This window comes from Empidonax traillii, unplaced genomic scaffold (assembly GCF_003031625.1).
Source record: "Empidonax traillii isolate 1590-97213 ecotype Southwest subspecies unplaced genomic scaffold, ASM303162v1 scaffold465:size698125, whole genome shotgun sequence".
Lineage (NCBI taxonomy): Eukaryota > Metazoa > Chordata > Aves > Passeriformes > Tyrannidae > Empidonax > Empidonax traillii.
In genome coordinates this window covers 643774-670341 of record NW_020955658.1, presented here as the reverse complement: position 1 = coordinate 670341, position 26568 = coordinate 643774, and the positions used below count along the sequence as shown (strand labels likewise).

At 58.5% G+C, this 26568-nt stretch overlaps 1 protein-coding gene across 1 annotated transcript; it reads right to left on the bottom strand.

The window, feature by feature from the left end:
- Positions 1-11123: 11123 nt before the first annotated feature.
- SLC9A5 (solute carrier family 9 member A5) lies at positions 11124-24973 on the bottom strand. Its single transcript, XM_027895701.1, has 16 exons — positions 24838-24973; positions 19722-20024; positions 18911-19074; positions 18551-18629; positions 17665-17842; positions 17309-17529; positions 16940-17142; positions 16356-16445; positions 16170-16240; positions 15333-15462; positions 15096-15184; positions 14841-14967; positions 14554-14724; positions 13919-13988; positions 13599-13730; positions 11124-13206 (listed from the first exon to the last, which is right to left on the bottom strand). The coding sequence occupies exons 1-16, from the start codon at positions 24968-24970 to the stop codon at positions 12740-12742; spliced, it is 2628 nt and encodes an 875-aa protein (XP_027751502.1). The 5' UTR covers positions 24971-24973; the 3' UTR covers positions 11124-12739.
- Positions 24974-26568: the final 1595 nt, after the last annotated feature.

Below are 26568 nucleotides of genomic sequence, written 5' to 3'. Positions count from 1 at the left end.
GTGCTGCTGCGTTTCCTGTGGGCAGCAAGGGTTGCAGTTTGCCCTCCTTAAGGAAAAAGCAGAGTCCTCCTAAAAGGGGCTGTGGCACTGACAGTGCCCAGAGCTGAGCAGCTGCCTCTCTGTCAGCACTTGGCCTGCAAACACCCTGTGCCTGCAGACGCTGCCCCGTGGCCTAAACAGCCAGTCACCTCCCCACATCAGCAGAGCACTGCCTCTGCAGGCAGCAACTGCTGATCCCAAACTGGGTGAAGGAGAGCATCCTGCCACTGCAACAGGTATCAGCAACCCAGCACAGGCACTACCCAGCTGTTGTCATCTGTAACAACTCACTTGAGATCTTGGATCCTGTCTGTGGATGCAGGAGAGCCTTTCTTTCTCCGTCACAGTCATAGCAGGAGGCTGAGGAACGTGGCTCCCAGAGCCTCTGACCACAGCTTTCACCATCTGCACAAGGCTACACTGGCACCGTGGAAGTATATCCCATTTTCCACGACAGCTGAAAGCTCTCCACAGGCTCCCAAGCCAACACCACTCAGGAGGACGCAGGAAGCTGGTGCTGCAGGCATACATTTACAGGGGCAGAGGGGGAACGGGCTGTTGAACGCAGGAGAAGCTTGGAGCCCAACCTCCCACCTCCTCCCATTCCTACACTGCACCCAAAGCTCAGGAGCACCTTCCCCCATATGGATTTCCAGGCTGAGGAGCCCGAGTTCAGCTCCCCCCCATCACAGTTGGAGGCAGTGACGTGATTTCCTGTGCCGTGGCCCAGCACTGAGGGGAACATCTCACTGCTGTTTACTCGTGGTTGCATCCTAATGGACTTTCTTTTTTTTTTTTTTTTTTAATTGCAAAGTGGCCTTTCCCTCTTCTCCTGCATTGTAGAACCGTTTCCCACACAAGCACATGGGGGACAGCTGTAGCCAGCACTCCAGTGGGTGTTAAAAAGCCCCTCTTGACTGGGGCTGACAACAATGCTGAGCTTGTTCCCCAGCACAGTCTCACACTGTGTCCTCGCCCTCGTGCGAGGCCTGCGCTTTCCTCAGGGTGGGTTTGATTGCTGAAGCCGCTGCAAAAGGCTGCTGTCATCCACCCTGGCAGAGATCTGGGTGCTCCAGCTTCCCACCCAGCAGACCCAGGTCTTTTGTATGGGCTGAGGGGGCAATTTTACACTCTGGGAACCTCTTTGGTACCCGCCTTGGGCAGCTGCTGAGTATTGCTAAGCACAGTCTGCCCCAGAGGTGCAACACAGCACAAGGCAGCAGCTGCTGACATCAGGAGGGATGGGGAGCCAAACTTTGAAGGCTGTGGGGCCTCCCCAGGGTTGAAAGAGAAGGAGGCGGGAGAGGGGTCAGTACAAAAACTGTTCTGAAAACTTCAGACCCTCATCTCTTTCCCCTCTGTCCCTCTCCCCTTTTCTTGATCTGGTTTCTGGTGCTGCAGTATTTCTCAAGTGCCTGAAGCAGCACCACAACCCAGAGCCCCACAGGAGCTGGGAGAGAGCGCAGACAGAGGTGGGAGGCAGGGAGAGGACCTCTGCCTTTGAGTCCACACCAGCAGAGTTCTGCTTATTTTCAGTTTTGCAAATCAGGAAATGCTCAATTCTTTTATGAATAGGACTCAGCTATGCTGGAAGAAACACAGGACAGATGTTTTAGATGCCAGATAAGGACATCTCCTGACCTAGGGGAAGTTGTGCAATATGCATGTTAGCGGGATGATTACACTACAGTGGCCAACAGCTCTTAGGAAAATATCACCATGAGCTCCACTTTAATTTAGCCTGGTCACTGGTGCTGTCCTCAGCACAGGGAACTTCCTACGGCCACAGAGACTTCCAAAGGGAAAGGAGAGCCTGGGAGCAGGCTGTGGCAAAGCAGCACTCCAGGACCTACAGCTCCTGCTAACCCACTGAACAGTGGATGCCTCTGGATCTACTTCCAGGCACCTCATCACCAGACTGGGGTTCTCTGGCAGCTCCCGTGTCCACAGAGATGGCAATGCAGATACCCCACGGACTAAGCTGTGCCCTGAGAGTACAGTTTGAAGGAAGGTACATTACAATCCCACCAAGCTATCCACCATGAACCCTCACACAATATCCTCACTTGGAAGGGACCCACCAGGATCAAAGTCCAAGTCCAGCCCTATGGAGGTTGCCTACAAAAGCATGGGAAGCCGCCAAGAAGATTAGACCCAAACAAACACAAGCAGGTTCCCTAAAACCAGTGATAGATTCTGCTGTCTTTCATTCTGCTATTTCTTTCACATGTTGTTGTGAAAGAAAAGCAACAAGAGCTGCAGCAAGCAGAGCTGAAAGCAGCCCTTTGCACCAACAACGCTTCAGGAAAGAAATGGCTCTCTCCCCATTAGGGAGACAAGAGCCAGTTGTGTGCAGTTTAATGACATTTAAACCTTTATTTCAGATCACAAGTAAAGCAGGTCTCGGCTTCACAAAAGCACATCTTGGTTTAACTAATTAATTTGATAATCCGCTATTTGCAATCCTCAGGAGACATTCAGCTTCTAAAGCGAGTAATTACCACTAAGTGGCAACCTCTTTGTGAGGCCCAGTCTGATTAGGGGAAAAAAAGTTTCTTAAGCCAGAAATATAATCACGGTGTGATTTCCCAGAAGGACTGGGAGGAGAGACTGCATAACAACAGCTGGTCACGCTCACCATCTGAAGGAACAGGAGCAACTCAATTACTGGGTCTCCAGCTACAATTCAAGATCTTGTTCGGAGCCACGTGCAACCTTGGCGTGCAGTTACCCATCAGAAGTGTTTTATAGGGACAGAAGGAAGAATGGTCCCACTTGGGGGTCTCAAACACCCACGTGTGCCACAAGGGAAGGGGGGCTGGGGGGAAATAATAAAAATGAAAAAAATATGAAAAATCGCACATCAGACCTGTCGAGGGAGGCGATTCTCCCCCTCTGCCCTCACGAGACCCCACCTGCAGTACTGCAACCCAGCCTGGGGTCCTCAGCACAGGAATGACATGGAGCTGTCAGAGCAGAACCAGAGGAAGCCACGGAGATGATCCAAGGGCTGCAGCACCTCTTCTATGGAGGCAGGCTGAGAGAGTTGGGACCATCCAGCCTGAAGCAGAGAAGGCTTTGGGGAGACCTTAGAGCAGCCTTCTGTACCTAAAGAGGCTTACAGAAAAAGAGAGAGCAAGTTTTTATGCAGGCAGAGAGTGATAGGACAACTGGGAGTGGTTTTAAACTAAAAGAGGAGAGATTTGGATTAGACAGTGGGAAGAAATTCCTTCTCAGAGGGTGGTGAGGCCCTGGCACAGATTGCCCAGAGAAACTGTGGATGCTCCATCCCTGGAAGTGTTCAGGGACAGGTTGGATGGGGCTTGGAGCAACCTGATCTAGTCAGTGGCATCCCTGCCCTTGGCAGGGGGGTCGGAACTTTGGGGTCCCTTCCAGTCCAAACCATTCTGTGATGACTCTGTGTGCAAGCTCCGAGTGTGCAGTCCCACAGGGAAGCCATCCAAGCAGGGGAATGCCAGCCCCAAAGCCTCTCTGCCCAGACATTAGGGCACACTTTGATGACACACAGTGCCCTCCCAGACAAGCCAGCTGGACTCCATGCATGCAGAGCACTTGCTAGTTTAGACTAGCTGCAGGCATCCCCAAGCGCCCGGGGTCTTGGCTCAGTAACAGCCAACACTGATCACTGCCAGAGCCCACAGGACAAAGTCCTGCTCTTGCACACACCCAGGACACCCAGCCCAGGCTGAGCAGCTTTGGGCTCCTTTAGCTTTGGGCTGGGGGGACACAGGTGCCCCCCACACCTCTGCAGACGTGGGCCCAGTTAACAGAGCTTAAATGGTTTAAGAGAAGCTGCTTGTCTGTCTTCGTGGAGTTTAGGCACTGCCAGCCTTTGCTGAGAACAAAGTGCTCTTGGCTTAGAAATCCAGCTCTGGTTTCAGAACTGCTGCTTTAAAACTCACCACCGTCTCTGAAGAAAAGATCAGCTTTCTCTGAAGAGCAGCCCAAAACTGACCTGTCTCTCTCCAGATCCCACGTATTTAATGGCACAAGACAGTCATCTGTTTACCTTCCCTGCTGGCAGTGATGTTGCATGCTATTTAGTCCCCACAGCACATGTTTACTCTGCTCCCTGAGACAGCACGCTCAGCTCCGAGCTGGATGTGCCAGCGGGCACCCACACCCTTCCTGCCCCAGCCCCTCTCCCACAGACACGGAGCACAGGGTCACACACCACTGCCAATGCCGTCCTCAGTCACGCCTGCTCCTCCCTCCAGGGCTGCTTGACAGAACAGGGGCTGTGATAACAGACCCCCCCTCCACGGCTCCACATCAGCAGGAGCCCCCCAGCTCGTGTCCCTGCTCTGTGCCCAGCTCACACCTGAGCAGCCAGCACCCACAAGTGCCCAGCCCACACCAAGAGAAGAAGGGACGGCCCTTGGAGGGTGCCACCGAGCACCAGACGAGGGCTGGGACACACTTCTGAGCTGCAGACCCATCCCTTCTCTTTCCAAAACCAGCCTAAATCCAGCTCTGCCCTTCGAGGAGGAAGGGCTGACTGCTCTGACCAGGGGAGTGGGGATCTCCCCTCTGACCACTGGCTGCAGTCCCTACCCCACCGTTTGCAGAGCCAGGGCCAGCACCCAGGTCCTACCTGGGGTGACAGCCAGGGACTCTGATCCAGGAGCTCTGACCCCCAGAACTGCTAATTCTCCCTGGGTGCACCCTCTGCCAAGCCCCCATCCAGCCCCCCCCAGCCCCTCACAAACCCCACACTTACAGCCAGCACTTGCAGAGCCTGTGCCCAGCAGATCCCAGCTGCTCCTGCAAACCATTCTCCCATGGCAGTGTCTCCAGAGAGAAGGAAAGCTCTCACCTGCCTGCAGTTTGCTCCTCTAGACCAGGCAGGCAGGCAGAGGAGCAGCTGGGTTAGCTCAGCACTCCCTGGGGCAGAGCCATAGCCCCAAGGTGCAGCTCCAGCTGCAGCCAGTGCCATGTGGGCGTTCCCTGGGATCAGCTCTCATGGTGCCTGTCACAGCTGGGCTGTGTTGCCCACTGAACTCCAGCAGTCCCACTGTGGGTCCGCCAGGTGCTTCTCAAACTACCTTAATCCGGCTGGTATTTCCAACAGGAGAATGGCAACCTGCTCAGAGCTGAGTGACAGCGTCCTCTGGTACAGGGCTCTGCTTTGTCCCACTCCAGCCTTGCCCAGCTTGTAGCAAAGGGGAAAGATCTCAAAGATCCATCTCAGCCTCAACAGAGCAGTTTTGCAAGGCTCCAGGCTGTTCAAGTCACTGGTCTTCTCCCCAGGGGAGTCCGGAGCCAACTCTGCTGTCTGCAGCTCAGGAGGTGATGGGAAGGCTCCTCGGATGCCACCGGGAAGGGCTGGTTTGACAGGGGTAGGAGCAGTCTGCCATGGAACATCCGTAGCTGGCAATTAGAGGAGCGAACCTCAGGGAATGCCTCCAGCAAGGATGCCAAGCAGGAACACAGAGCAGACAGGGCACACACAGTGTGTTCCTGGAGGAGGTGGTGTGATGTGGTTCACAGCTCCTACAGCAGGGACCCTTCATTCCCACTGTGGGATGGAAGGAGAGGACCCTGCACCGGGAAGGAGCACATGATGTGGTGCCAAGCTGGGGTGGGCACTTCCCCTCCACAGCACCAGGGCTGGAGAGCTCGGGCAGGAAAGGGTGGGATTCAGTGCCATCAGCAGTAATAACAATGTGCCTGCTGAAGGAGATGAGCAGCTTCCCCTTCAGACAGGCAGGGCAGAGGTCTCCTGCCTCCTGTCATCAACTTCTCCTGGTTCCCTCTCACTTGCCTTTCCTCCATCACCACTGCCAACCTCTCCCTCCTTACAGAGGGATCTCTGCTTCTAAATGGAGTCAGGGTAAGGTAACGACTTCTAGGATTCATATAGGACTGTTGGACCAGGGCCACGAGCCTCCGGACGCTTCCTTCCACCGCAGATCTATGTGCATACAAGCGTGCGCTCTCTGCTTCTTTTTTATTCTGTATAGAACCATAGGACGTTAAGAGGTTGGAATGGACCTTACAGATCACCTAATGCCAATGGGCAGGGAAACCTCCCACTAGACCAGGTGGATCAAAGCCTTATCCAACCCGGCTTCGAACGATGCCAGGGTTGGGGCATCCACAACCTCCCCGGGCAACCTGTGCAAGTGTCTCCCCACCCTCTCAGTAGAACAAAACAAATCAAAACGGAAAAAAACCAACCAAACAAACAAAACCACTAACAAACAAACCCACAAAAACAAACAAAAAACAAACAAAAACAAACAAACAAAAAACACACTTTGGTTTTGGGGTCCTATTTTGCAGCCCCTGCCTGCGTTTGCTGCTGGGCCAGATGAAGGCGCCTCAGGAAGAGCGCGAGCAGCGGGTCCAGCACACAGGGGCAGGCAGCTGCCTGCACATCGCAGGCCGCTCTGCGCACCAAAGGAGAGCAGTAACCACCACATCTGTACTGTTGCTTTCCCTTAACACCGCCGTTTCATGGGGGTTTCGGGGTTTTCGCGCCCCACGCCGCGCCCGGGGCCCCGTGAGGGGGCGCGGCCGCCATCTTGGCGGGCGGGCCTCGCCTGGCGCGGGGCGACACCTGCTGGGCAGTGCGGGCGCTCCCGGGCTCCGGCTCCGTGAGGGAACGCGGCCCCGGGCTCCGGCTCCGTGAGGGAGCATCGCCTGCTCCGTGAGGGAGGGAACACTGCCGGGCTCCATCCCCGTCGCGCCCGACCCTCCTCCAAACCCCCCCGCTACACCCCTGCCTGCCCCTCCATCCCCACCGGCCTGGTTGCCTTTGGTTAAGCGACACCCCCCACCACGCGGAGCTGGGTTTCACAGAATCACGGAGTAGACCAGGTTGGAAAAGACCTCCGAGATCATCAAGTCCAGCCCTTGATCCAACCCCAGACCATGGCACTGATGCCACGTCCAGTCTCATCTTAAACACCTCCAGGGATGGAGAATCCACCACTTCCCTGGGCAGCCCATTCCAGTGTGTGATTACTCTCTCTGTAAAAAATTTTCTCCTAATATTCAGCCTAAACCTCCCCTGGCAGAGCTTGAGACCGTGCCCTCTTATCTTCCTGATAGTTGCCTGGTAGAAGAGACCAACCCCCACCTGGCTACAACCTCCTGTCAGGGGGTTGTAGAGTGATGAGGTCTCCCAGCGCTGAGTACAGGGCAAGAATCCCTTCCCTTCTCCTTCTGCCACACTCTTCCTGAGCCAGGCCAGGATCCATTGGCCCCCTGGGCACACTCTGGTTCGTGTTCAGCCTCCTGTCAATCCAAACTCCCAGGTCCCTTTCTGTCAGGTTTGTAGACAAATCCGAGCACACCAAGGTTATCTGCCTGACTTTTTACCCTCTTGGTTGCTCTCCTTCAGTCTGTAATTTCCTGTTTGCTTCTAAAGCTATTTTTACTGAGGGGAAAAAAAAAATAAAAATAAAAAACCCAAGCGTTTATAACAGTCCTGTCTGTTCCCTAGCAGGATAAAGCAAAGAGCAGAGTGAGCCTGGCAGGGGTCACGGATTAACTCTCCGGGAGCAGCCTGTCCCACCTCCTGGCTCCACAGCCCTTCCGTCCCGGCACGTGTGGGTCGTGCTCCTTCACTGCCTTCTCCTACCTGCCAGCCCCTCACTACAACATGGGAAAAATAATACTTATTGACCATCATAGCTGGGTTTGGTTTGGGTTTTTTTCATCTTTGAAAGCCTTTGTCAGCTTTGTCTGTAAATGGAAGAGGGTAGGGACGTCTACTGGAAATATGTGTACCTACACGCACGTATGTGGTAGGCAAGAGGATATCCTGGCTCTGGGAGATGGGACTTTCTAAGAGAGCAGGCAGGATCCAAGCGCCCAGGAGAAATCTGGAGGGGGTGACCCTTGCACAAGTGATGCTCACATCGCCCCAGCACCATGAGCAGGGCTCTCTGAGCCCACAGTTCATCCAGCTGCCTGGGAGAGCCTCAAAGCCCCAAAACTGCCAGGGGAGCCACACATGGTGAGGCCCCGAGTGTGTTCACAGCAAGCTGTGAACTTCCCCCAGCCAACCATGGAGCCAAAGCAAAGCTTTAACTGGCTCTCCAACAGCCTGGGCTTAGCTGGGCTCCAAGAGGCTAAGCTTGTGAGCCAGCAGGGATTGCCCCGCATCGCTGCAAGAGAGGAGAGCACAGATACAGCAGAGCTGCTGCAGAGTCTGGGCTGTGCTGGTACCCCATGGCCTTTCCAAGCCCTTCTTCATGGGCTTCCCACAAGCTTGGGGTGACCTGTGGTCTGATGTAGACCAGACCAACTGGGCTGGTGGGACCTCCCCAGAGTGCCCTCAGCACCCTCCTTCCCCCTCCCTCCCTCCCCAGCTAACACACCCCAAGTTTCATTTACCTTCAGGACAGCCTGGCTGTGTGGCCACAGATGCCACGAGAAGATGAGGTGAGAGGAGCCCAGGTGGCTTCTTCAGGGATCTTCGCCTTCCTGGTGGCTGTGAGGAACAGCTCTGGCTGGCTGCTGGAATGATCACAACTCCTGGATCTGGAGTGCTCGTAAAACCAAAGCCCCCACCGCGTTTCCATCCATCCTGGCTGTTCTGTGGGAGTCCCCAGGAGCAGCTGCTTGATCACACAGTCCAGAGATTTCCCCAGTTTGCTCCTCCAGGGGAAAGCAGGGGGGTCTGAACCACTAAGGGAGGTGTGGGATCACCCCACCCAGCCCCCGCTGACCTGACGATCTCACTGATCTCGTCTGTCCTCAGCCAGTCCACACTGCAGCCTGTTCCCCTGCACAGCCGGGGTGTGGGGGAAGCCTCCTGGCCAGCCCTGCAGCCCAGCGAGTGGCACAGCCCCTGGAGAGGGTCCCCAGCCCCGCGGGGAGCCCGGGGACACTCAGTGCCGGCACACGTCGAGCAGAGCCGGGGGAGCCGAGGGGCTGGCTCCGCACACGCCGGAGGGGTGCAGCGCCGAGCACAAAGGCTCTCCCATCCTGGCCGCGCTGCCCTGGAACGCAGCATGGGAACCACTGCCCAGCGCGAATCTGTTCCTCATTATCCTCCCCGGCTGCCAACTGATCCCAGCTCCGTCACCAGCCGCTCGCTGCTCAGCCCCGGCCAGCTCGCCTCCCGTCAGGCGAGCAACTTCTGCACCGCTTTGCCAGCCCGTGCTGCGGGGCAGACCCGCGCCAGGGCTGGCATCCCCCCTCCGGAGGTACTACTGCAGTGGAAACGAGTTGTTCGCTCCACCAACAGGCAGAGAAGGGTTCCACTGAAAGCAGGGATAGCATATGTACATGTATTTATATGTAGGTAAGCCAGAGGAAAACATCTTTAGGAAGACAAGGCAGAGGGGAGCTGCCTGCAAGGGGGCACACAGAAACACAGCTCTTCTCAGACACACTCAAGAGGCAGCAGGAAGAACCTGCCCCAGGGGAAATGTTTGCTGGGCATAAGGAGAAATTCATTCTGTGCAAGACCTACCCAGCCATGGTGTGGCTCTGGGGCACGGACAGTTGACACCTCTAATGGGAACATCCCAAATCCAGCGGGACAGTGCCCTGAGCTACCTGCTCTGGCTTTACCATCAGCCTTGTATGGAGCTGGGGTTGGACTGCAGACCTCTCAAGCCCCTTCCAGCCTAAAATTTACGTGATGCTCCAGCTTGCTTTTTGCAACAGTGATTTTAAGACTCCTTTGGAAGGCAGCCAACACCGATCCATTGCCCACAGCTCTTCCATCCAACTGATGCCAGAGCTGCCTGACATCCCCTGCTGACTTCACGAGTTTTGGTACCACAGAGAAAGTGGAGGAGCTGAGTATTGGAGAAAGTAAATCCCTGTGGAAAAAAATGTGCAGGTTTAATGGCAGGCTTTGAACAGAAGTCTGCGTGCAAAATGACGGGTCTGTGATAGTCAGCTCTGGGATGGGGTTTACTTACAGTAACAGTCAGAGGGTTGGATGTTCTGGGTTACAGTGACGAGCAGCTCCTCTGGTTGTGCCTTACTCTGTCCCGGAGAAGCAGAGGTTTGGGCACACGTGTTCGTGGTTTGGCCCATTCCTTGTGTTTTTCCACTGAAGCACTTTAGTATTTTTAGGCTGAAAGAGGCTGCTCTGTGCCGTGCTGGAAGGATCAGAGCGGGACGCTGCAAAGTGAAATACAGAGAGTGGAGTACAAGAATAAAAACTAACAAAAACCCTGTGGGGAAGGGTGCAGCAGGAGCCTGCTCATAACAGGGGGTGGGGTCGAGGGTGGGAAGAAGGGGCTCCAAGCTGCTGCCTGGCGGCACGGAAAGCCTGCACACACATTAGCTTCTAGGCTCAGATTTCTGTGGGAGACAGCTCAGATATCCATCAGCATTTCCCAAAGCTGAGGTGTCTACTTTCCCTCCTCTGAGCAACCTGCAGGCTGCAGACCCACCACTTCCAGGAAACAACCTGGTGCACTGCCAGAGTAATCGTGTCTGCAGGAGATGCTGGCGCTGAGGTCCAGCACGCAGAGCACAGCTCAGCCAGCGCTGCTGTTGGTGGGATGCAAGGCAGATGGGGAATGTCAGGAGGAGCAAGAGCTTCCACAGGGGCCAGCACAAAGCTCCCAGGGCCAGGAGCTGGATTTGACCCTGCCAAAAAGGACCTGGGGGCGATGGTAGATGCCAGGTTCAATACAACCCAAACATCCGCCTTGTGAATCAAGCAAACCACACTTACTCTCCTTCTGGAAAAGCGGAACCAGGACATCACAGGAAGAGCAACACCAGCACACACCGACATAGGGAGGCTCCTGTGATCCAGAACACCCTGAAACAGACCCCTCTGAACCCCGTTTTTGGCAAGGAGAGAGGTGGCACAGCCATGGGGAGACGTGGGCTCCCAGCACGCTGCTGCTGTGCCGCAGCCACGGCTCGGGGCACGAGGGCTGGCTGCAAGCAAGCACCTCTCTGGAAAGAATTTCACATTTTCCACAGTCATTATGGAAACCAGGAAATCCATTTAGGCACATCGAGGCTGAGAGGGGGGCTGGGGCCTCGAGTGGAGAGGAATGGAAAAGCACAGGAGGCACAGAACGGAACCAGGATGGGCAGGGGTTCCCAGGCAGCAGAGAGACCAGACTGCAGTGTCTGCTCCAACTCGTTTATTGAACATTACAAAATACTCTGCATATATTTTCACATTATAACAATATTCTTGCAAATAAGATATTAAGTCTTGAGTCATTTGTGGTGCCCGTGGCTACAGAAAACACTGACCCAGCTAGAGATTTAGTATGGCCCAATATCAGAAATCAAAACCAGAATAAGTCATACCTGAAATGCAAAACTATATAAAAACCTTTTAAAAACCTCATTCTCGTCTGGTGGGACTGCCAAAGGGTCTCTGTTGAGCCCTGTCAGCAGTGCCAGGGGTCCCACCAGCTCACTTGCCCCACGCTGGGCTCACCCACCCAGTGCATCCAAGTGTCCCCTTGGCACCCACTGTCTCAGCACACCCACAGAGCTGGAACAGGCAGTTTTTACCCACACTGGGGCATTAACTGTCCCTAAGATGAACATCTCCAACCCTCCTGCACTGCCAGTGCCCAGCCATTGTGCTCCTTTGTGTGCTGAGCAGTTTTTGGGGGCAGTTCTTTGCCCTTGGGGTCACACCAGGAATAATGCACTGTGTGGGTCATTGCCACCAGGTCCCACCACCCCCTCAGGAGGGAGCAGGGGTGGCTGGGAGGCAGGAGGTGGGGACAGACTTTCGAAGATGCACTCAGCTCACACCCATCACCCCCGTTCCTTACATACATTCATACCTGCTGCTGCCTCCGCTCCTCGCACCACGGCCAGCCCTCCCAGACGATGGGCCCCGGGCAACTGGAGGGCCCGGGACGTGGGCAGGATGAATGCCAAGGGTGCTGTGCAGGGCAGCTGCCTCCTAGCAAAGCCAGCAAGCCGAACCCCACAGGTGCTGGGAACACATCCAGGCAGGAGGCGTGAGGCTGGCACAGCAGGCTGGCTGCCAGAGGAGTCCCTGTGCGTACGGGTTCACTAGTCCAGCTCCTGGTGGAGCCAAACCCCAGGAGCGCTGCTCCCAGTCCTGAGAAGGTGGTGGCCTTGCCTCTGTGGTGCCTCCACCACGGGGGGAACGCAGAGCTGCCGTGGCAAGGAGCCCACCTCTGGGCTCCTGGCTGAGCTCCACGCACGCTGTGAGGAACCAGCACTGCGGCCGCCTCGAAGCCGAAGGCTCCGTCACTGGGTGTGGATGGGCTCTCATGCACCGGTCACCACTCCCAGTCCTTTCCCCTGAGGTGTCCTACTCACAGCCAGGCTGAAGATCAGCTCATACTCCTGCCCCTGTGAGCAGCCACAGCCCGTTTTCCAGCACCCCCACACCTCAGGGCAGCACAGCCGTGACAGGACCGGGTCTGGTTGGGATCCCAGCCCTGGGAGGAACATCTCTATCCTCCCAGCTGCTGAGATGTGCAGGGACTAGAGAGGAAGAATAAGGTTTGGGCTCTGTGCCTCCCTGGGTGGACAGGGCTGGTACCTGCTGTCACAGCACAAAGCCAAGTTATCAACCAGGTGCACGAGCAGAGCCTGCCCTGGAGTGCAGCTCCAGGAGTACCGGCTTCTCCTGCCACTCCTGGAGTTTATGGAGACACACACAAGCTTTACAAGGCAAGACAGCAGAGCAGTCAGCAGGTCAGAGCCTGTCTGCAGCCCCCAGCCCCTTCCCCATCCACAGGGTGCCTCAGAGGTGGCTCGCTCTGTTAAACATCAGCCACCTGGGCTCCACGGCGGGTGGCATCCTGCCCTGCTCCTCCGTGGCCATCAAAGGCTGCAGCTCCTGCTGCTCAGGGCCGTCTGGGCTGCTGTCACTCTGCGACCTGCCGCTCCTGGAGACGTGGCTGGGGAACTGGAAGCAGGAGCTCTGCTCTGGGGTCACCTGGCTCGCAGACTGGGGTTGCTCCTCCAGCACAGGGCAGGCGAATCTCCTGTGCTGAGCTCCACTCTCGGTGCCTGGCGGGGAAGCGATGCTCTCCAGGGAGGAGATGCTTTGGTTCCAAGCCTTCTGCATATCCACTGGCACGATTTTGGTGGTCTCCGAGGAGATGTAAACAGCCAGATCAGCCTGGTCTCCTTTCCATGGCAGCTCCTTCTCTGCCAAGGTGGGCGATGGTGGGATGATGCAGGGGCTGGGGCAGACGTCCAGGCTGCCTGTGGGTGCAGCAAGAGGAACAGTGAGAAGGAGCTTGCACAGCTCTCGGTCTCTCCTTAGACCCAAGTCTTTCCTTGGACTCTGCAAACATTGCAGAACCACCCACTACCAAATGGCCACAGAATCCTAGAACATCCTGGGTTGGAAGGGATCATGCAGTCCAGCTCCTGGCCTTTCGCAGGACAACTGCAAGAATCACACCCTGTGCTGGCCCAGGGATGCAGGAAACACCAAGGAGGCTCTGCCATGCCTCCAGAGGACACCCAGTGATTCTCCCACTCATGCTCTGCTGATTTTGGTTTTGCCCAGCCCAAGGCAAATTTGCTCCACAGGTGGAGGAAGGACAAGCTATCCCCTGGCAGCTGCCCTGGAGTGGAGCATCGATGCTTACCATGAGTTGTCTTTCCCTGCAAGACCTCGTCGGTGGCTCGAGCGACAAACACAATCCCTTCATCATCCTCTTTCTCTGTCTCCGAGCTGTCGCTCTCCTCCTCCTCTGAGCTGACCATCACCAGGACAGGAGCTGCAGGCAGATAGAGGGAGTTGGTTTGGAGGATGGGGCACCCTGTGGGGGAAGGACTGCATCCATGGGAGAAGGATGTGGTGCCAGTGCAACCGAGCTGGCAGTGGGCAGGCACAGCGGGTGCTCCCATCCTATCCCTCCAGGTCCCCCTGCCAGGACCTGCCAGCCTCACCTGCAGCTGGCCTTACCTGCCTCCTGCCAGGGGATGTTTCTCTGCGTCTTCCCGTTGGGCGTCTCTTTGGTCAGAGAGATGTTCTTCTGTGAGGGGAGAGGGACTGGCTGGGACCGGCCCTGTGCAAAGCCCTAACCCCAACAAGGTGGCCCTGCAACCCAGGGTGACCCTGGCCATGCAGATTCCCACCCTGGCTACACGGCAGGTGGCAGTCAGTGGTCCCTAGTCCTTATGCTTTGCGTCCCCATGGCCCTACAACAAACTGCTCAGCTGCAATGGCTTCAAAAGCCTCCAAACGAGAGAAGACACCCAAGGCTCAATTTAAGGTGCAGTGTCACACTTCTGAGACTGGATCTGCACCAACATTCAGGCTGCTTTATGCTGAGTGCTCTTAGAAAATGAACCTGGGGCTCCTCCAGGGCTTAAGATCGCTTTGCTCAGGGAAGAGCCACCCCACAGCAGTGCTGGCGTGGTGGGGACACATGGACACGTGACACCTGCACGATCACGCACAGCATCAGCAGAACTGAGATGAGAGGAGCTGCTTTCACTGCAGCACCTCACCTACCCCCCAAAGGACTCTCTGACTGCATCCTGGGGGAAGCCAAATCTCAGAGCTGGGGACAGAGCAGGAATCTGGGGAGCGCTTGCCTTTTTCCTGCCCTTTTCCTTCAGCCTGGCCTTGCTCTTGGAGGAGCAGACGTTGTGCTTCGTGGACTTGAAGGTCTCCAGACGCCTCTTCATGTTCTGCCGGAAGATCTCTTTGTCTTGGCGCTCTTGTTTATCTGGAGAGATGAAGTGACGGCTGTAGCTGGCCTTGTACTGGCCGAGGGAGAGGCAAAGAGACACAGGGTGAGCAGCTGGCCCCGCAGAGCATCCTCCATCCCCGCTGCTCCCGCGGGCGCTGCTCCCCTCGGGGTCAGGGCGGTGCTGCTCACCCTCCGCCGGGGCTTGTAGAGGCTCCCCCGCAGCACGTGGTGCATGGCAGCGTCCTCCTTGTCGCGGCGGCTCCGCACCGTGTCGATCACCTGCAGGTCCAGGCACGCGCCGCTCCCGCTCTCCCTCCTGCGGGGACGCGGAGATGGAGGGATAAGCTCCGTGCCCGCACCGTGCCAGCCCCGGCACAGCCCACCCCCAGGGAAGAGGGCGGCTGGGACGTGCCCCCAGGGGCTCGCGGGGACGCTCGCACTCACAGGAGGTTGGTGACCGACGACTCCGACATGGACGTGCGGCTGGGCATGGAGGGCAGCGCCAGCTTGGCCGCCGAGAGCACGTGGCCACCCTGGGAGGGGGAGGACAAGGCTGGCGTTGGGGCAGCAAGGACCCAGTCCCCACTGCCTGGCCAGAGGGTTCACATGCGACCAAAACTGGGGGATATCTCTCCTGTCAGGGCCATCCTGCCTCCTGCCCCCAACCACATGCCCTTTTACCTGATCGACGAAGCTGATGGCATCACGGATGTTCAGCTTGTAGTAAACATCCCAGATCTCGTCCCGCAGCCTGTAGGCAGATTTCCGCATCAGGAGCTGGCTCAGGTACTTCTTGTCGAACTGTTCCCACCTGTCATGAGATGACGACACGGGCACTTCAGCCCCCACCGTGTGGCACGGCCAGAGCCAGCTGCCCACGCAAGGCTGGGTGTCCGAATCGTGGCAAAGGGAGGCTGGGCACGCAGGACATGGCTGTGCACAGGGACACACTGCCAGGGAAGGCAGGAGGGGATGGGACCTGCTGACCCCTCATCCCTGCCCTAGGGGAAGCCAGAGACCAGCAGGTCTGTGGGAGGCAGTGGGAGTGGGACTGGGGCCATCGTGGCTGCCCTGCTGGAGCATTTCCCCTCCAGGAAACGGGCTTTTTGCATCCTTTTCCTGTCGCCCTGCTGCAGATAAACACTGCCCAGGCAGGAACAGGGCTGTTCCCTCCTCAGTGCCCAGCACAGCTCCATCCATGAGGAGGCACAGGGCCATTGCCACCCCCACAGACACCCCACGGACCCCCAGCAGCTTCAGCCTTGCCAAGCAATGCCAGCTCTACAACACCACCTCCCTGACCTCTCTCTGGGATGCCTTTGGGACTTTGATCTGCTGCACAGCAGCAGCCAGATGGTACCTGTCCAGACTGATGGGACAGACACACAGCCCTCCTGGTCCTGCTGCCCTGCCTACAGCAGGGGGGTCCTCCCGTGGGGACCCTGTGATGTCCCCGTGGCTGGCACATGTCCTCCACCCCCCTGATGGCTGGCAGAGGGTCCTGGCTGAGACACTCACTTGTCCCGCCAGTAGTGGTAGCCGTGGTGCCCCACGATGTCCTCCACTGCTGCCAGGATGTGGTCAAAGGCCTTGAGTGAGGGGAAGAGGGTGAGAGTGGTGGCAAGGCCGGGGGTGCCCCGGGGGTGGCCCTCAGCCAGCCCTGCTGTTGGGGGCAGCTGGGCAGCCTCTGGCACTTGCACCTACGTGCTCGTGCAGCTCCTCATTCAGTGTGGGCTTGTGGTGGTCACTGCGCTTCACCTTCAGCCACGTCACCAGGGGCTTGATGGTGAGGCCCTAGAATGGCAGGAGAAGGCAAGGGAAAGACTGGGAGGGCGAGAGGGTGCACGGCTGGGGCACGGGGAGCAGAAGCAGCATGAAGAGACCGGGGACAGTGGCTGTGCCAGGCACGTGTGTGCCCCTCCCAGCCCGACCCCCTGTGCCATGTCGTAAGCCCCCAACCCCCTTCCCCTCCTCCCTGTGACTCCCCTTCCTGCAGGAACCCCAGAGCCAAAGCCCACCAGCAGCTTTGTAAAGAGAACAGCTTGGCCAGGCACACACCATCACTGCCCTTGGAGCCAGTCCCAGAACAAGAGGCCAGTGGGGAAAAAACATGGGCCGTGACCCCACCATCACGGTGGTCCTGCACACCTGGTGAAGGGTGGGGTGCCAGAAGGCACCGAGGACCAAAGGTCACTTGAAAAGAGATGCCTTTCCCCAAGCACATGTCCCCAGGCCAGCTCTGGGGCAAACAAAGCAGCACCGGAGGGGGGCACGGCGCCCATCCTCACCTGCACGATGACAGTGAAGAACACCACCACGATGGTGGTTGCCACGAAGTAGTCCTTGGCTTTCACCTTCTCCCTGTCCAGCAGGATGACCAGGGCGAAGGCCACGGCCCCGCGGAGGCCGCCATACGACATGACCACCTGGTCGATCCTGTCCAGGGGGATGAGGCGGAAGCGGTTGAGCACGCAGGTCTGGAGGACAACACCTAGGGGAGAAGGAGAGCCTGGGATGGTGGAAGAACACTGCCTGCTCCTGGGGATAGCACAGGAGCCGTGTTTGGCCTTGTGCCCCAGCCTTTCTTGGGGAGAACCCCTTTTTGGCATGAAAGGGGCAAGGTGCTAGCAGACAGACGCACGGCAGGGCAGACTGACCCACGGCTCTGAAGAGCAGGATAAAGAACAGGGTGCCCAGCACCAGTGCTGTGTCCCACGCCCACTTCGAGGTGTCCACAGCCGAGATGCCCAGAAACATGAAGATGATGGTCTCCGAACTGCTGGCCAGCGTCTTCATGGTGTATTTGACGGTGGTGCGGGATTTCTGGGAGATGTTGGCCTCCACGTACTTCTTGCAGCAGATCCCACAGAAGGTGACTCTGCAGAGGGGCAGAAGGAGCTGGCACGGCCCTGCGGCAGGACGAGGAGCGGGTCTGCTCGCCGCCTCTTGCTGCTCAGCACTGCGACCCCGACCTCCTGGGTCCCTTTTTGGGGGAGGGCGCCCCGGCACTCACGCCAGGATGGAGGAGAGCGAGACCATCTCGGCGGCGAGGTACGCGACGTAGGCCAGCAGGAAGACGAAGAGCGGCTCGATGATGCGCACGCGCTTGGTGAAGCGCGTGATCAGGGCCAGCAGGAAGGCGAAGAGCAGCCCCACGGCCGTGCCCCCCAGGCTCACCAGGAAGAAGGAGGCTGTTGGGAGGAGGAGAATCATCTGCACCAAAGGCAAGCAGATCCAGCTCCTGTGCCCCACGGCTAACCGAGCCCCGCCATCCCACCCGGGGTCCCCACCGAGTATCTCATGGAGCATGGAGTTTTGGATGACACCAAAGCATCCCCTGGAGCACCTGTTATGGAGACAGGCTGACAGAGTTGGGTTGTTCAGCCTGGAGAAGAAAAGGCTCCAGGGAGATCTTAGAGTCTCTTCCAGTATCTAAAGGGGCCACAGGAGGACTGCAGGACTTTGGACAAGGGCATGGAGTGACAGGACAAGGGGGAATAGCTTCAAACTGACAGAGAGCAGGATTAGATTGGATATCAGGAAGAAATTCTTCCATTCTTCCCTGTGAGAGTGGGGAAGCCTTGGCACAGGCTGCCCAGATCAGCTGTGGCTGCCCCATCCCTGGGAGTGTCCAAGGCCAGGTTGGCCGGGGCTTGGAGCAACCTGGGCTGGTGGAAGGTGAACCTGCCCATGGCAGGGAGGTTGGAACGAGATGGTCTTTAAGGTCCCTTCCAACTCAAACCATTCTGTGATTCTCTGCTGGTGGCCAGCATGTGTCTGCTGGGACGGAGATGACAGACCTGGGTGCTCAGTTCCCACCCCACAGGACAACAGCACCCATGCTTGCCCCTCTCCACTTCCTCAATGGAGGCAGAGGGGCTGGTGTGGCACATACTCACCTACCCCCTTCACGTAGTCTGTGGCGTGGATGTGTGCTGGGCCCAGCTCCACAAAAGAGTTGAAGACCTTGTACAGCACCTGCAGGCAAGGCAAATCCTTTGAGGAATGCAGGATATCCTGCCTTGAGAAGGGCAGGAGGGACCCTGTGGAAGAGGCATCTCCTGCCCCAAACCCGCCAGTTGACACAGCTCATCTCAGCTGGCAAAGTCCCCCAGGGCCAGGGGAGAGGAAAGACCAAGAGAGCATGGCAGGGGTCTGCCCAGAGCTTGGGGATGTCACCTGCATCCTCTGACCCAGGAGAGTCCAGCACCCTGGATGGCACTGGGCTCCACATCAGGGTCCCCCAAGCTGCAACTCACCACGGTGACAGCATCGTTCAGGAGAGACTCGCCAAACACGATGATGAAGAGGGTCTCATTCACGTGGACCTCCTCAAAGACAGCCAGCACTGCCACGGGGTCCACAGCTGAGATGAGGCTGCCGAAGAGCAGGAAATCCATCAGCCCGGCTTCGACACCTGGATCTGACAGGACAGAAGGACCCAGGTGAGCCAAACCATCCGCCCCTGGGCCCCTCTCACCGGGCTGAAACGAGCCTGCCCCTCATCTGATCCCAGCTGCAGCATCTCAGCTGGGAGTGCAGTGGGATGAGCCCAGTGAGAGCGTTTCTAGACCTTTGGGGTGCTCCTGTAAAGTGAGGCTCAGCACATCCTTGCTGCAACAGGAGGGGAACATGAGGGATGTCCCCCTGGGCACCCAGGTGCATCGCTGCCCCTCTGGCAGGTACCACCAAAAGAGGCTCAGCAACCCCACCTCAGGTCCGGGCATCAAGCAGTTCCTCAGGTCTCAGGAGAGCTCGAAACACAGCCCAGGCCAGCCAGGGCCAGTGGCTCCAGCCAAGGACGGGGAGCACGGCAGCGAGCCAGCAACGCCAGCCAAGGTCAGCGACAAAAATAGCACAGACATGAATCAACCCAGTGCCAAGCAGGGCCCGTTTGTCCTGCACGCTCGACCGTCCTGCCAGAACAGCACTCCCAGGGTGCCAGGACCCCGTCTCTGCTATAACTCCTAGGAATCCACAGCAGGGAGAGCCAGTGGGCTACGAAATCAGGGTGCTTTGCACCTCCAACCTGCTTTGTGTGGTCCAAGCTGGGCAGCCCTGCACACCCACCCATGAGCCCGGCCCGCTGCAGCCCCCAGAGCGCTGTGCCGGTGGCAAAGGAGTTCCAGAGCGTGCCCACCACCGCGTAGGTGAGGATGGCACCGATGTTGTCGAAGAACAGCCGACTGGGCATGAAGTAGCCCGAGTCCAGGACGATGGGGGGCAGGAGGAAGAGGAAGAACATGTTGGGCTCCAGCTGGTACTCGGCTTTCTTCGCCACGGCCAGCACGATGCCCCCCAGGACCAGCCCCAGCAGGATGAGGAGGCAGCTCTCCGGGACAACGGATGTCACCTTCCTTGACAGGTGGAAAACTGGAAAGGAAAGAACAATGAGAGCATCAGCCGTACAGCCACGTGGACAGAGCATCCCAAATCCAGAGACTCCAGGGAAGGGTTGGGTGATGCATGATGGATGGGGGAAGGACAAGGGAGCACCTCAGGAAAGGCTCTGTCCTGGCCATGTGTGTGCACAGAAGACCTTCCAGCTACCTCCCAGCGCTTTGGGATCTCCCTCTCCTCCTCAGCCACTGACTAATAAGCCAAGCAGCCAGGTACTTTGCTCTTCCTGGCCTCTGGTGTCTGCACTTACAGGACTAGAGCAGAAGGTGAGCACGTTCACAGCGTCACGAGCACTACTGGCTGCTGCTCGAGTGAAGAAATCCTGGTTCACCGGGACATGTCACCCCACTTGGAGACAAGGATGCTCAGCCCTGGTGACGGGGTGACCTTGTTTGCATCCGTCTCAGCAAGAGCCAGAGCAGCCAGCAAACCACTGCAGCACAAGCCATGCCAGAGCACAGCCTCCCTCAGCACTGGCTCACCTACCTGCATGCAAAACCCCAGGCAATCAGCAGCTGCAGCTTTAGAGATGCCTGGAATAATCATTTTATTCCGTGCGAGGCTTGGACCAAAGCTTAAGCTACCGTGGAACAGGATGTATTCTGTGCAGCAAGCAGAGGATGCCCTGCTATCCATCCATCAGCAGTGTGGCAGTGAGCCTGCAGCTCAGGCACGAGCCAGCAGGATGCCAGCACAGGGGACCTGCTCCTCCAGGCACCCTGATCTGCAAGGCCAGGGCATCCTGTGGAATCCTGACTCAGTCCAGCTTCCAGGCAGGCAACCCCCAACCCTCTGGAGACAGCACAGGGTGCTGTATTTTTGCTGCCCCAAAAAGAGCAGTGCTTGGGGAAAGGCTGTCAAGGGTCACAGCAGGTTTGCCCCCACACTGTTGAGTTCTGCCATCACTTGTGACATTCAGCCCAGCTCTGTAGCATGACTTGGCCATCAGAAGAAGAAATCTTCTCCTGGGGAGGGGGTTCCTCCAGGCACTTCCAGAGCTACCCCTGTCCTTGCACACCCAGCAGGTACCACGGATGTCAGGGCAGGCTCTGAGCCGTCACTTGGCTGCAAGCCCAGCCCTGCTGCCAACCCAAAACCCAGTCCCTAAAGCCCTTTAGAGGGATTAAAGGTGCCCATTCCTTGTGCCAAGTCATCCCTCCAGAGGAACAGCTGTGCTGTGGTCATACATCAACCCCAGGTCACTTGGCTGCTTCCCTCCTTCAGAAACCCCATGGACAGACCATAAGGTCTGCCCCGCCCAGGGTCCCGTCTCCAGTGGCACAGACCTGGAGAGGAGCCCAGGAACAGCCAGTGCTTCATCAGTAGGTTTCCATGTCTCTCTATGCCCTTGTCATTCTCCTCTGAACCTGTCCCAGTCTTGCTCTATCCTTTCTGAGACAGATCCCAGCATCCCTGAGATGCTGACACCCCGGGAACTGAGATCACAGCCTCCTGATGTTCTCCCTTCCTCCTCTCCTAACACCTCTTGGGTGATTTGCTTTCCTTCACCGCAGCTGAGCTCTGAATTAGAGGAGAGAATTTAATGCCAAAGATCTGGTTCCAAACCAGAGACAACACCTTTGAGCCCCCCACTCAATGTGCAGGCTAAGGGCCTCTTTTCCTCTCGTTGAGGACCTCGAGAGGTTGCTCCTTGGCACAGTAAGCCCTATCCATGCCATCCTGGCCAGCCCTGGCACTGCTCCCCTGCCAAAACACGCTGGAAATGCTGCTGCAGCCAGCCAAGGGCAGAGCACTGAGGGATGGTGTGATCTGCAGCTCCATCACCAACCACCTCCAGGGGAAAGAGCCTCTGCCATAACTGAGCCACAGGGCCTGGGACATCCCCCCTCAGCTCCAGCCACCTCCACTCGAGGCTACGGGCTGTGACACAGCCCCTAAGGCCGTGGTGACATGGACACTGCAGCCTTCCAAACAGACCCCCGGGCTGGAGAAGGGCTGGCTGAGCTTCATCCAAGCCAAATTCCTGCTGAATGACCACACAAGCTGCTGCAGAGCCCCGTTCACCCCACACGAGCTGCCTCTGCTGGCAGATGAATGGTGCTCGCTCAGCGCCCGCAGCAGGCTGTGGAACCGCTTCCCGCCCACGGCAACAGAGCTCTGAAGTTTTCAAGAAGGGAACGAGGCGTCCAGCCCCTTTTCTGCATGCTCAGGAACGTTGCCAAGATCCCTGTTCCCTGCTTTCGGCAACCCATCTGCATTCCCCGGGCTGTGGGGGGACGTCCTGGCTGGCTGGAGAGCCCCAGGGATGCTGTGGGGACAGGGGTCCTGGCTGCCACCCCTCATGGAAGTGGTCAAGGCCAGGATGGACAGGGCTTTGAGCAATCAGGCCTAGTGGAAGGTGTCCCTGCCCATGGCAGGAGTTTGGGACTAGGTGAACTTTAAGGTCCTTTCCAACCCGAGCCATTCTTAGTTCTGCGATCGCTTCCTGCGAGCCAAAAACTTGGACAAAGAAAGGAGCAGCATCCCTGGGAAAGACCCTGCTTGTCCAAAATGCCCTGGCTGGTGAGGAAAGCTGCCAGCCTCCCAAGCAAACGGCAGCACACGAGCTCCCCTGAGTCGCAGGGAGCTGCCAGTGGGGACGGGCAGAACGAGCTCTAATTTTACACACGCTAGTCAAGCATTTCAGCACTAAAGGTTCCCACAGCAACAGTAACTTAGCCACATGTGAGTTAACTTCAGAGCCTAATCCATACTCAGGCATCCATAATGCAGGATTTGCCATCAGGAGGACTTGGGGCCAAAACCCGCTTTGCTCCTCTGGAGCTTGGGAAATGGCAAAACACCTAAACCGAGATGGGAGCGGCTGGGGACAGAGGTGATGGTGCCAGGAGAGAGGGCTGCAACCCACGAGGGTGCTGCTGGGTGGAAAAACATCTGTCTGCTGATGAACCCCTGCCCATGGGGCAGCTGTGGGTAAGGAGCACGTCTGGGGCAATGCTCCTCACTTCTCTCTTCCCCACATCTCGTGCTCTGACCAAGGACGGAAAAGGCAGCAGAGCCCAGATGATGCCTCCCTGTGCAGGAAGGCAACACCCAAGCCAGTTTTTCCCCGCCCCGGGTGTTTGCTGGCTCGGGGCACCCCAGCATCGTGACTGCCTCCGAGAACAGAGCCCACAGTGTCATTTCCCCATCGCCCAGGCGTGGGGCCACTTCCTCCCCTGCAATCACAGGGCTGTGAGCTGGCAGCCCAGTGCCACAACCACAACGGCTCCCCTGCGCCAGCCTACGCCCAGTGTCCACGGGCACCACAGCTGGCACTGCCCTCTGCACTCCCCCAAATCCTCCACCCCTGGTCCATCTCCTCTGAGGGCTCCTGTGCACCCCAAGGACTGCACATGCCACCTCTGAGGACACCCATGCTCAGGCTCTGAGTATCCATCAGACACGTTAAGCCTGACAGCCCAAAGCCACCAATCATCTGGGTTGTGTCTCCCACGTGAAGAGAGAGAGTGACCATCGGCTTTCCTAAGGCCTGGAAGAGTGTGGCAGGTCTGGGGGCTTGGGAATGATCCCAGCCCAGGTCCCCTTGCACCCGCTGGGGCAAAGTCCAGGGTGATGAGAGGGAAACCTGCACAGGGAGCAGCTCCAGGGAGAGGTTTGAGAGAAGAAAATAAGAGTCAGGGAAGGGAATTGTCTCTCCGATCTTCTGCAGGTAGGAGGGACTCGCTCAGCAGCTGGAGGTGGCACAGCTACAGCAGAGGGCTGTATTTTTAAGCTTACAACGCCCTTTAATTCATTCCTCGCGATGCTTCAGGTCTCCCTTGCGAGAAGGCAAGGAAGGAGAGGAGTGTGAGGTCCCCGATGATGCTTGGGACAGGCAGAGGCCAGCTGGTGGCCACAGCTGTAGCTGTCCCCTGTGCACCGAGCGCTGCTGCAGGTCCCTGGCTGCTCGGAGACTCCCCTGCCTAACTCTGAACCCGCCGGTTCCAAACTAAGAGGGTGCTCTCACCCCCACCACGGGGGCTGTGCCCGCAGCGGGGTCCCCGAGGGGGAAACCTGCCTCAAGGTCACGGTCTCGTCCTCCGGGCCCAGCACTGCAGGGGACCAGCCCCTGGGGACCCTGCTTGGCACCCACGCGCGGCTGTCCCCTCCCCAGCGCCCCGGGTGCCGGTGGGGGAGCCCAGCCCTGCGCAGCTCACACACATCCTCCCCGCGCCTTCCCACGCAGCCTCTGCCGGCAGAGCCTCCCCCGGCTGCGTGGTCCTGTGCCGGGGAGCACGAGAGCCCGAGGCCACGCCGATCCCTAGTGACCCACTGGAGGGGACTGCAGGCACGGAGCCGTCCGCAGGCTGCTGGGGACACATCCTGCCTGCACCAAGCCCTTCCCGGGGCTGGGCCGGGGTGGTGGTGGGGAATCAATGGCTTCCAGACCTGCCAATGGCATGTGCCGTTCCAGCCTTTGGGAACACGGGACATCCTTTGGGGCATCTCTTCCCTCCTCTGCGCCCACCCGTCCATCCGTTGTAGGGCAAACAGCCTCGGGCCCCCCCACCTCGTCCTTCGGGTGGTACCTTCGCCCCGTCCCCGCACATCACCCCACGGCAGGGCACGGAGGATGCGGCGCGGCGTGGGGCTGTCCCCGACCCCCGCGGCCCCGCTGCGGGTGGTGACCAGCCGGCTTTGTCCCCGTGACCCGGTGTGCGGTGACACGTCTCGTCCCGGGTGCCCCCGGGCCCGCCGGCGATGCCGCATATCCCCCCCCCCGCCTTCCCCGGGGGCTGGGCACGGGGGACCGGGGCGCGGAGAGACACGGGGGGACACTCACCGATCTTGGCCAGGCTGGCCACCAGGATCCAGGCGGCCACCAGGCAGGGCGCCTGCACCTCCTGCCACTGCCAGCGCAGCAGCTCAGCTCCCGCCGGGGCGGCGGGGCCGGGGGAGGCCGCCGGGGGCTGCATGGCCCCGCCGCTCCCCGCCGCTCCCCTCCGCTCCGCCGCGGTCCCGGCCCCCGCCCGCGTCACGCGCACGTGGGGCCGCGCCGGGACGGCCCCCGCGCCCCGCCCCGCCCGGGACCGGCCCGCCCCGCACCCCCGGTACTGCCCCCGCTACTGTCCCGGAGCCTCCGGTACTGCCCCAGGGCTCAGCACCTCCCCCAGGCCCCAACACCACCCCGCTCACCCCTTGTACCCCCCTCCATCCCGGCTCACCTGCACCCTCCTAGAGCCCCTACCCTGCCCTGCGCTAACCCCCTTGGCCCATGCCAGCCCCCTGTCCCCATCTCAGTTCCCCCTGCAACTGCCCCAGTGCCACCTGCGTTTTCCTGGTGCCCCCACGCTGCCCCCTACCCCGTGCCAGTCCCCTGGCACCTGCCCAGTGCCCTTTGCATCGCCTTGGTCTCCTGTGCCCTCCCCCGGTGTCCTTGCTCTGTCTGAGTCCTCCCACGCTCACTCAGCCCTACTGCATCCACCAAATTCCCAATTTCCCCCCACACCTGATCCCACTCCCAGCCAGCTCCTCCCCAGCTGAGACCACCCACCCCTGCCCCAGACTGCCTGAGCACCCAGGGGGGCACCCAACATTCCTGTCTCCCCCTCACCTCCTCAGCCCCTCTCAGATGTCCCTAAAAGCTCCTGCTTGGTGACTGGGCCATCTCCCCCTTCTCCAAGAGGTTCCCCATCTCTCACATCCCTTACTGGAGGCTCCCAGCTCCAGGGCCCCATGTCCTGGGCAGGCTGGGGAAGGGGGGCTGGAGCCAGGAGCAGGGGGAAAGCTCCCTGCCCACCACTCCATCACATCTGACCATCCTCACTGCCCAGGTAATCTGTCAAAAAGAAAGTAAAACGGTTCTTGCACAAGCGTTGCCTTGTGGGATTGTCCTCTGTGTGCCCAGAGACGCTTCGTAGAGTCCTGGAATCGTTTAAGTGGGAAAAGCCCTCTAAGATCATCACGTCAAACTGCTACCCCAGCACTGCCAGTTTCACCACTAAACCATGTCCCCAAGTGCCACAGCTACACGTCTTTTAAACACCTCCACAGCCCTGGGCAGCCTGTTCCAGGGTTGGACGATGCTTTCCATGAAGAAATTTTTCCTAATATTTAACCCAAACCTCCCCTGGTGCAACTCGAGACCATTTTCCTTTGTGCTGTCTCTTGTTACCTGGGAGAAGAGCCCAACCCCCCACCTTGCCACAGCCTCCTTTCAGGGACCCCAGGCAGTTGTGGACTAATGCTGACTCCAAGAGCAATGACACCTTCTCATGTCAACCGTCCCATCCCTGGCACATCCATGTTTCCCTCCTGGGTCTCCTTTGCATCCTCATTTCCAAGCCTGCCATAGCCTTGGCAATTAACACAACGTGGTCCATCGTTACCATTGACACTTGGATGTATAACACCCTCGTTAGCATCAACACAGTCCTTGGAGGCCCCGAGCTGCACCACGGCACCCAGGACTCCGGGCCGCTCATCCCGTGCCAGCTCCTCCCTGCCCGGCACGGGGAGGTGCAGCCCAGGCGCCCACCCGTGCTCCGGTTCACCCGGGGCAAGCAGCCCTACC

Bases quoted from the DNA above. Each gene is read 5' to 3' on its own strand.
- SLC9A5 (XM_027895701.1), bottom strand. From the start codon at position 24,970: ATGCAGCCCCCGGCGGCCTCCCCCGGCCCCGCCGCCCCGGCGGGAGCT. The intron at 14,968-15,095 runs GTGAGTGCGAGC...GCGTCCCCGCAG, and splicing joins TCGTCGGTCACCAACCTCCT to GAGGGAGAGCGGGAGCGGCG. The intron at 13,731-13,918 runs GTAAGGCCAGCT...ATCTGCCTGCAG, and splicing joins CATCCCCTGGCAGGAGGCAG to CTCCTGTCCTGGTGATGGTC.